At 38.3% G+C, this 11,011-nt stretch overlaps 1 protein-coding gene and 1 long non-coding RNA gene across 2 annotated transcripts in view; one reads left to right on the top strand and one right to left on the bottom strand.

The window, feature by feature from the left end:
• Nucleotides 1-737: 737 nt before the first annotated feature.
• Nucleotides 738-8,392, bottom strand: LOC116706278 (uncharacterized). The gene is made up of 3 exons (XR_004336192.1): nucleotides 8,378-8,392; nucleotides 4,216-4,220; nucleotides 738-1,065 (listed from the first exon to the last, which is right to left on the bottom strand). It is a non-coding gene; the product is annotated as an uncharacterized LOC116706278 (long non-coding RNA).
• Nucleotides 7,034-11,011, top strand: part of armc2 (armadillo repeat containing 2) — a 19,866-nt gene continuing 15,888 nt past the window's right edge. Inside the window, 4 exon segments of the mRNA XM_032543014.1 lie at nucleotides 7,034-7,227; nucleotides 8,528-8,751; nucleotides 8,866-8,938; nucleotides 10,466-10,631. Of these exon segments, the coding sequence (XP_032398905.1) occupies nucleotides 8,543-8,751; nucleotides 8,866-8,938; nucleotides 10,466-10,631 (448 nt within the window). The 5' untranslated portion in view covers nucleotides 7,034-7,227; nucleotides 8,528-8,542.

The raw sequence follows: 11,011 nt of genomic DNA on the forward strand, positions 1-11,011 counted from the left end.
GTGTGTGTGTGTGTGTGTGTGTGTGTCAGTTAATATAGTGCAGGTTACTATAGAGCTCCATAAAATGATCTGCAGAATGTCCTGCTATAGAGACACAGGAGGTCATCCTGGTGCACGGGGGTTCAGTCCTTTTAGTCGGTTAGATACTTTTAACATTTTAGAATTTGTTGACAGTTTTTGCTGGATGTTAAAAAAAAGTGTGGTTTGGGCTTGAGTCGACACTTGTGCTTTTGATGGAAATGCTCAGTATGAGCGACTGTGTCCTGTGTTCTTAGTTTTGTGTTGCTCAGCCTTTCTGTGTGTGTCTGCAAGTACAGCAGGGGTCAAAGGGGAGGTTTTCCTGTGTGATAAGCAGAGAAATGATGTGACACCCTCCTGTCAGCATGCATCAGTACACTTTTAAAGGCAATTCTGTATTGGCATTTGTCTTATTTGTTGCCATGAGGCTTATAAGCACCTAGGTACCTAATGTTTTTCCACCACATTCCACAATTTTAGCAACCAAGCATGTACAGTGCGGCTTACAGGCCCATTTCCACATTGTGCAATCATAACAGTTTCTTATCTTGTTCATCTAAGTATTTGTTGCTCTTAAAATGCTTAGTTTCCAAATTGCAACCCTTTTAATTGTGCTTTTTTAACTATAAAAAAACCTGTTTTAGAGAGATGTCTAAAAGACCAAAAAAAATGGCTTGTGAATAAAGATTCTCCATTTGCAACATGACTTCATGACTTTGCGTAAACATACACGGCGACTTTCTTAAGCAGAGTGGCGTGTTATCTGTACACATTTTGAGCTATCGACTTGTATGTCTACGCTGTATACAGGGGACGTAAACATACACGCCACTTGCCGTGTTTTAACGAGAAGAAAGCAACAGTTGAGTTTAGGACACGTGACACACGGTTGGGTTTAGGAAAAGAATAACGGGGTTGGCTTTAGGAAAAAAAGAAGGAAACGTGACACGTGGGACACGATCCCTGGTCTCCTGGGTGAAAGTCTTGTGTTTTACCCATCTACCACCCCAACCAATCTCCCTATGACGATTTTCGTCTTTCATACTACTCGCTATGGTGCAAATTAACACGCTATCGCAAGGTAATGTAACTACATAGAGACCAAACAGCGTTGATATACACGCTATAAAGAGAGTATGCATGCAAAAATGGCATACAAACTGGCGTGTCATACGTACGCCATTTCAGTCTGCCGGGAGAATCAAAGGCAGCTGGGCAGCAAATACAATTCTTGTGTAACTCTTTCAAGAGAAAAGCGGCAGCTTGAAACCAAAATAGCAAATCTAGTAGCCTTTAACCACAGCATCTATACAAAAATAACTGTTTAGTTGAAATATGCTTTACTTCCTCATTGTTAAGCGTCCCATACCCCCCCCCCCCCCCCCCCCCCCCCCCCCCCCCCCAGAAAAGCACATCTCCCTCTGATGAGCAAACTGGTATTAATGCCAATAATTATGTGTCTGAGACATTAAACAAAAGTAAAGCGTAAGTTTACTTTCATAAACTTCTGATGTCATCATTTGAAATTCATGTTTGTACAAAATAATTTTTAAGAAAAGTAGGAAGAGTAATGACGTATCAAGGTTTTAAAACAATATTAAGTAGAATTATGAAAGCTAACAAACCATTTCTTATTGTGAGTGTATCTGAACTATTGGTTGTGCAAAATAAATGAGCAAAAGACATTCAAGTAAAAGGAGAAGGTTATTCATTGTCTTGCATATGCACTCAAATGCACTTAAAGCCTAAAAAAGAACAGAATCTGTAAAAGAGCACCGATTGCCTCCACAAGCTGTGTGCTTGTTGAGAAAAGCCTATCGTGAGAGCGCCGAACACAGACCTTGATGCTCACTTTTATAACTGAATTTTTTTTTTTTCAGGCTTAACAACATGAAGAGGGAGCAAATGTCTAGCGCAAGACAGAACCCACTCGGCATAAGCATTAAGCACCTGTAAATGCTTCACAAAAGAGATTAATACCTATGATTAATATTGAATGTGTGAAACTGCCATGTTTTCCTTGGTGAAAAATACTGTGAGGACCAATGTAGGCGAGGAACACGGTGAAACACACGGACAGGTCAGCACCCACACACCCGCATATCTATTCAGAGAAACAGACATAAGCTACATCAAGATAGAGCTGAGTCGCCTACATTTTGATTAGCATACAAAATGAGATGGACATGCCTCACTGGGATCTGTCAGGGTGATCTCAGGGGGAAACAAAGACCAGTTCCTATCTGGCCCTAAATCAAAATTGTACTCCTCACAAAGAGGGTTTCAATGAATATCTTAAAAAAAATAGTTCAAATGTTTAATGGTTTAATACATTACTACTGTTAATATGTGTTAGAGAGTACTTTCAGAATAGAATAAAATTATGTCTTTATATCTATATGTTTTTTTTTTTCCTCATAGTGTCTCGTGCTGTACTGTGCACCTACATGCCCATATGTTCAAGTGTTTGTGTATCTCCTTTATGCCTGAATAAGGCACTTCAAAAGCTCACCTGTGGGTAACATTAACGTCTGCATGTGAGATAGTTTATTTTCCATGAACACAATGAGGGCTGAGTGATAAGACAGCGACTGTCTCCCATGGATGTCTGCTTTATTTGAATGTCTGTGTACAGCGTCAGTTCACTCTTCATCCTAACAGTCAGCAGGAGACTGGCTTTCTGCCCATCTCTGACTAAACACTGTAGAAAGACGCTTCAATCTCATGACATGAATGTGGACAGCCTGACATTTACAACATCACAATACTGCTACGGAAAATGATTGCATGGATACAATGTACTGACTGCACAAGATTAAGTGATTCTTATATTTTTTTGCATTTTCCTCCCTAATAAAACAGACAGTCAGCACTGATCAAGTGAAAAAAAGTGCTTGTTGTCAAGTTAGAGAAGTTACTGTAGCGTCTTTTTATCTCCACAAAATATGCAAAATATGCACTGTTCTTTCCTGTCCTTCCTGTATGAGACAGCTCTCATTATTACTGACTTCCCTTGAAGTACCTAATTCATCTTAGATTTTCTGACTAAGCACAAAACCTGAATATGTAATATTGCACAAGCAACAGCACAGAAAACTTAGGAGTTGGATTTTTCGTGTCAGAGCACACAAACCCCGCTGTCAGAAATGAGCAAGCTGCTGAACGACTCACCGCTCATTTGCTTCATGTTCTAACGTCAACCTGCTGGCTCATTAAAACTTTACTCAGGCGGTTATGTACAACACTGATAGAAAAGCTGAGTGAAGAATTACAAAAAGACGAAATGTTACAAAGAGAGAGATAACAAAAGATCTGGGGTAAAACAGAATGAGGAGTGTAACAGCCTCATGAGTCAACAGACAGAACAGGAACCATAAGTAACCCCTTTTTTTACTGTTAAAAAAAATGTTACAAATGCCTATATGAAAGGGAAAACTCCGTATATCAAAGTAATTTTTTCCATTTCTAAACAGCTTTTCAACGGGTAGAAAGTGTATGTATTGCCATGAAGATCTTGAAAGTAAGTGGACTTTGAAGTTCAGATGTGCCAAACAGCTATTTCATTCCACGGTGATACTCAAAATAGCAAATGCTTCAGAATTATGCATACTGTTAGTCATATTATATACTGTATATACAAAATTATATATATTCATGGAAGTGTGGACTGCACTAAATAATGGCAGATTATAAAGTATTAGTAGTAGTATTTTTAGTACCTCTGTACCTAATGTACAGCCAATTTGGGCTTGAAACCTACTTATATATTCTACGATTTAATAAATACATACGGGCGGATTCTACAGCGTTGTGAAGATAAATCACGATCAAACAAAAACAGTTTTAGACTGACCTGACAGCAAAGATACATACCTGGTACTCAATTTTCAAGCAAAAATGCCCAAAAAAATGATAAATATCTCTGGACTGACTGTTCCAAAAAAACAACAACAACAACGTATGATATTTTAAAGACCAAACAATGACTTGACTAATCAAAAATGTAATTGGTAGATTAATGGATGACGTAAATGATATACGATTGCTTCTCTAGTACAAACAGATATTAGTGTTTTTTGGGAGGGATGAAGGACAAAAAAACACAATAGGCTACTGAGTCAAAAGCAGGTCAAAGTAAAGGAAGAATACAGAAGGGCAGATGGAGAGAATAAGAAATATTGCTCTTCAGGGTCGAACCAGGACTGAATGGCAATCGAGGGACAGTGAAGAAGCCCCTGTCCTGTGATTCGAGGGCTCTCTGTGTCAGTCTAAGCTCCTGGCCAGAGATGGAGCTGGTTACCACGGAGACACACCACCTTCAAGCAGGACGTGGCTTCACAAATCAACCCATTCGTTCCTGTGACGTGAGCAACGCCGATAACAGTGACGTGAGTGTACTATGAGCTTGTGTGCATGGGACTGTGTATCTCCTGGTGAGAGGAGCTTCATCTTTAGACCCACCTCATGCTTTTCTCTCCATGACAACGCTCTCAATCTGGCTCCACAGGTTATCTCAGACACATAGACTCTGACTATAATAGTCTGTTTAGCATGTTAGTGCCAGCTGTCCTGGCAGTATGTTTCCCCCTCCCTTAGTGACAATGAAATCACAGAGACCATCTCCCTCCTCCTATTGGCTGGTAAGCTCCATGGTGATGCTCTGTGATTGGGCATGCCCAGCACACACTCTCGGCCAATCAGGTTCACTGTATCCAAGAGACTGAAGCATGTAAGGCTATTTAAATACAACCAGAGACTCACAAGATTGTTCAGATGTATATTTCACAGTGCAAAAAAATAAAAAGCTAGGGGGGAAAGGTTTACGAGTGGACGAATGTGCAACTCCAGACAGACCTGATTGGTGTTTACATTAGTTGGCCCATCTAGACTGGTTAAAGAGACCCAGAGCGAAGCGGGAGTTGAATGAATGAACTTCTCTTCTGCACCATGTACTCTTCCTGAACCTTGAGTTTATCTATGAGAAGCAATCTTATTCTACTTCTTCTCTGCACTGATGCTTGAGTTCCAGTTCGTAAAGCCTGGTGAGAGCGGGGATGGCACGGTTAAAAACAAACGGACAGAGGAAGTAAGAGCTGGAGGTCTTTTCTCCTGTACAACTGTGTCAGGGGGGTGGGGGTGGGGGTGGGGGTGAGGGGTGGAAGCCAGCTATTGGTCTTTCATGGTGCACCCGGAGCAGGACTGTTGCATCGAAGACCAACTTGCAGCGGACCACGATTACAGAGTGAAACTCTCGCTGACGAACACAGCGTAAGTCTGCGGCCATTTTGTATCCACTCATTTTGGAAACGTCACACCTTCTGCGGCGATAAAATGGTGGGCAAATCCAACTGTCGGACTGGCAAAGCAAAATCAGTTTTCAAAACTAAAGTTTTGCTGAAATTTTATATTTTAAAATTTCATTTTGTATTCGATTATAATTTTGTGGATACTGTTAATATAAGAGTGTAATTTATTAAAAACTTTTCTCTGTAGCTTTTGTTAAATCACATTTATCTTAAATAAATAATTATGTAACTTATAGTACAGCTGAAATGAAGGCTACTTGTCTTTCACACACGGCAGATTGCTTTTATTTACCTTACAATCATTTTCCCATACATGTTGTTCTGTGTCACAGAGAATGGATCTGTCAATAGAACAAGCTATCTGGCTTACAGGATTAGAGAAGGACTTGTGTGTCTTTCACATGGACGAGAGGAGAGGTGAAAGTAGGTTACAGCTACGACCGCCACTCCCAACTACAGTAAGACCACGGTAACAACAGAACTACACTGGACTGTATCTGAAGGGTAGTTGGAAAATGTCTTTTTAAAACCTCCAAGTGTATGTACACAAAGGCAAAATGAACAAGATACACAGTATTTGCTTTATTACTCAGCCACACTTGAAGTTTGTAATCTCTGTGCTTCGATGTGTGAAGGACTTTTTTTAGAGAGCTAAACAGATGACACACGACCGTTACATCTGCTTTGAAGTTGCTACTGAATTTTTGTTGAGCGCTTAACCGATACGGTCAACTTATCAAATGATAAAGCCAATTTTTTATTGTTTTTATTTCAGTGGAGCTGTTTCATATATGCTTTATCAAATTATGACTATAGTGTTTATTACATATATCCATTTGCTAGTCTTTAATATAAAACTGCTGTTGTGGTTACTGTAACCGGTGAAAGTTTGTCTTAGAAACATTTCAAATGTGTGACAGCATATTGCTGAAATAAAACATATTCCCTGTTTCTCAGAACTTTTCTTTCTTTCCTTTCTTTTTAACAAGATTGTTAGAGAATGTGTGTGTGTGTGTGTGTGTGTGTGTGTGTGTATATATATATATATATATATATATATATATATATATATATATATATATTTATTATTTTTTACTCATCATACCAAATTATTATACCATCTTTTCTTGAAATGACAAGATATTTCTCAGTATAGCAAGATAAATGCTTCATATAAAGAGAAACATATCCAGTCAAAGCTTAAGTAAAGCCAGTACATACATTATAGTCTATAGTGTGCCTCCCTGATCAGTATTTGTTGTATTGATGTCTTTTGTACATTTTCACAAGTTTCGTGATGTGTGTAGGAGGCACATTATGATGCACAATTCAACATTTTTGTCATTTCAAATAACCAGGAAATAACCAGTTGAACTTTTTCCAATAATATTTGAATTTTTCAGTGTAGTCATGGACTAGTCATGGAGTGTTTTCATTAAGACAGTCAATTTATGTTTTATGGGAAACTTGGAAATGAAGCGCAGTTATATTTGTAGGCTACATCACTTTTCTAATCACATCAATTTTATTTTGTGTTTGTTAGACTTGGTTGATTTTACTGCGTGCATCTTTACATCATTTAAGGACCAAAATGTACATTATGTCATCGGTGTAATTTCAGTAGTTGTTTGCCCTTTAGCTTATCAAATCAAGGACCTCCACAACATACTTTTGCATCAGCCTGCACATCGGGTAACGCGCGTCACTGTGTCACGCGAGCCTTCCAATGAGTAAAGCTCGTGCACGTGTCTTCCTCGGGCTACAGTGCTGAAACTAAATGAAAAACTTGACAGTTTTCAACCAAGTTTAGCTAGGTGTTGCGATTGTTTTTTTTAGTTTTTTGTCTCTGGGATGATCACTGTCCCAACTATCACACCCACAGAGGATTTTACAAGGGTTAATGGTAAGTGTTCTAGCTTTCCTTACTAACGTTTTCCGTTTAACGTTAACGTTAGTAGATAACGTTAGACTTCCATTTAAAGCCCGGTTTCTTTAAACGCTTACTGTTTCTCACCACCACTTCGTCTAGTTGGGCACACTACTACAGAAGAGAAGTTTTCAACTGTTCATACGGAGAATAATAAACAATTTAGCTCGGTTTCTTGAATGCTAAGGTTATTTTGCTTCTGGGGTTTGTTGTCCAAGCTACCATAGAGCAGCGTTTGGTCACCATGGAGACGGAGCGTGAACGCGCAGGGGGGGACTTTTCATTCACTCAGACATAAAGCCATAAAATCCAAAAACTATCAAATCCACCACATGTAATGAGTAGAGGTTGTACTGTTGGACTTATTCTTTGCGTAAACAAATTTAAAACATTATTATTGGAATTTGATTGCATTTTTAACAGCAGTTGCATCAGAAATCAGACATATGCTGGAACATTTTTTGCACTCTATTCTAACCCAAAAAACATTTTTTGTTCTTTGCAGTCCTAGACAATTATATTTAGACTATCACACAGTTGCACGTGTTATAGGTACAATGAAGTACTTGTGTTTTACTTGAGTGCTTACATTTGTACTAATTTACACATTTACTTCACCAAATTTTAGAGGGAATTTAGTTACTAGTTTCTTTGTAAAGTAGGATTTACACAAAACATGTTTTGATGTCCTTTAAAATATTATGCATTGTTATAGGTTAAACTACTCAATATTGAACGTAGTTAAAATAGACTCCTCTATTAACTATGGCATTAAAACGCTGTTTACATGTTCATGCTGAGGCAACTATTTTGATAATTGATTAACCATTTTATTTTTAGCTTAGTTTTAGTAAGATTAATTGATAATGAAAATAATTTGCAGCTCTAAATGTAATCACTATTGTATATTATAAAACACTGGCATGGGCTATTCTGCTGCATAATGAGTACTTTTACTTTTGATACTTTAGGTAGACTTTGTTGATAACACACTTTCATACTTTTACTTAAGTAAGATTGAATGCAGTCATTTTACATTGTAGTATTGCAACTTGTACTTACACGAATTAATCTGGGTATTGCTTTCATCACTGCTTGCCATGTTTAAAATGTAATTTATTGCAACGTCAGACGCATTTTACACCTTTTGTTCATTTTCTATCCTCGCGTTATCCTATTTTTTATGTTTCCCATCAGTGAGACACCCTGTAACCACCTGCATAATGAAATAAAACACTGAAGTAATTTGCATACTGTCTTTGCAAATGTCACATAGGCCTAAACAGCCTCTATGGAGAGAAAACTTGAGATTTGCAGCCCATTCATTCCACGGCGCAACCCTGCAAGAAAAACAAGTGCAGAAATAATCACTGAAGCCAGACAGTCCCTTCGAGTCCAGTCTACCCAGCGACCGTTTACTCCCAGAGATGGACACAGGCAACTTTTTGGAAATAGCTCTGTTCGTGCAGACCGTGACAACCGACCTCCATCTACCTTTAGGTTAGTCACAAACACTAGGCTTACTTAAATCTCCTTCATGTTTTCAGGTTCTGAGATCAACTGTGGGTCACATGCAACTTGTAGAAGTAATAAGCTATTTATTTCACTTTTCAGTCTTCATGCTCAAAGTTTTGATGCTCCTGACTCCAGGCCAGGTTCAGGGACTCGCCTATCTCCTCTGGACCATGTAAGTTCCCTCACTCACAAGCTTTAACACGCGTAATTCAAATAGGAGTATTTTGCAGTGGCGGTCCATGTATTTTACACCTAGACCCTCAGTACTATCCTACAGCAATTAAACCACCTTTGAATAACATCACCACGACACTAGGACATCATTGTGTGGAATGAAGTGATTTAACACAAGGCTCAAAACCTAGAGAGTTCCAATATACTATGGACACACTGACTGAAGCCATCATGTTTACGCAGTATGCTGCATCACATATAGTCCAAATTAATGGAATTACCAAAGAAAAAAGAAAAAAAAAATACTCATAAGACAACCACAAAGCGATCAAAAACACAAATAGCATAATTAGGAATCAACAGGCCTCCCCACAAATTCCAGCTAAGCTGCTGGGGCTCAACAACACACATGCTACTACGTATACACAGAGGCACAGCACCCACTGACACTGCTCAAATATTTAACACCAGCAGCAACAACCTAGCTAAAGCAAGCAGTAGGCTAATAGCTTGAAAAATCATGTAACTACAATGCAAAAAACATCCATTGAACTTACCAAAAGCTGCTCATCATTTGAAGAAAAGGTACACACTCCTTTCTTTCATTAAATTTACATCTTAAACTCTAAAAAAACTAAAACTAACGATACTGCTACAGTTATGTGACGCTAGCTAGTTTTGCTTGTCGGCCACCGTATACTAACTGGTCCAAAAAATACCGACGTAGGTGGCTGGGCCAGTCAGAGGGCTCTCTGTTATAAAAGAATACGCCCAACAGGGTAAACTCAAAATACGATTGGCTAAAGATATGACAATCAACAATGTTGTCCCTATTTGCTTAACAGCAGCCTCAGAGGGACAGATTCCGAAGCCAGTAGATGTTTCCCTCGGAACAGCAAAGGGGAAATCTGATTGGATAAAAGCTCTAATTTATGAAAACCTCTGAAAATCGAGGGAGAGAGTAGCAATTCAATTACGGTAATAGACTCTGGGAACAGACTTTGTAAAAAGAAAATATAATATATTATATTATTATATTATATATATTATATATATATATATATATATATATATATATATATATATATCGTCACCTTCCTAAAATAATCGCCTAAGTCATTTTTTCACGTTTCTCAGAAAACACCAAAAACTGAACCAAATACTGAACATATTTTGACTTAGGCAGTTATACAAAGGCTAGAATCACATGCCTGTTCAACTGAGAATGTAGGAAATTTTACCAGAGGTGGCCCGCACCATGAGGAGAGGATTTAGGCAAGAAAATGCTTTTTGTCAAAAAATGACTTAGGCGATTATTTTAGGAAGGTGACGATATATATATACATATATTTTAGAAATTAATATATATTATTATAAAAAATATAATTTTTGAATTAAAGAAATGGAAATGAGAGGCCAAAATAATAGGATCTCTTAGTGGACAAAAGTAATTTAATTAGTCAATTCAAGTTCTAGCTCATTGTTCACACCATCATATTCCACCAATATGTTTTTGTGGTACTAGAAGCCAAAGTTTCCAGTCCTCTGTGATGCTGAGGATCCATTCAAGGCCTTACCCAAACCCCCCACTGACCCACCGGAAGTTAAAAGGGGGCTGCTAGGAGGGCGGGCACGTCTCGTCCGGTCTGGATCTCTCACCATATTGTCTCCTTTAGAGGGACACATACATGGTAAGGAAGGAAAAATACTGTTGCAACCGGATCAAGTGAGAAAAGATGGTAGATAACAGTAAAGTAATTATTATTAGGCAATAATAAATGTTGTGCTTACAATAAAATCCTAATAAGAGCAGGGATACAATGGTGCATTTGTTACAGGTAAAAAATTAAAAAAGAAAACACCCAATTTATTTCACCCACTGTATCTGTGCATCTGTGCCAGCACTAGTGCAAGAGCAGTTTTCTTAAATGGAAATGAATGGAGCCATTCACATGCTGACATTATACCTGATTTACATTCTCTGTGGGCTGGGGGGAAAACGTGATTTACTGCTGCTGTTTTGAGTGGGAAATGAGTGCTCACTCCCTTTCTCTCTCTCTCTCTCTCTCTC

The sequence above is a fragment of the Etheostoma spectabile genome, chromosome 18 (assembly GCF_008692095.1).
Source record: "Etheostoma spectabile isolate EspeVRDwgs_2016 chromosome 18, UIUC_Espe_1.0, whole genome shotgun sequence".
Lineage (NCBI taxonomy): Eukaryota > Metazoa > Chordata > Actinopteri > Perciformes > Percidae > Etheostoma > Etheostoma spectabile.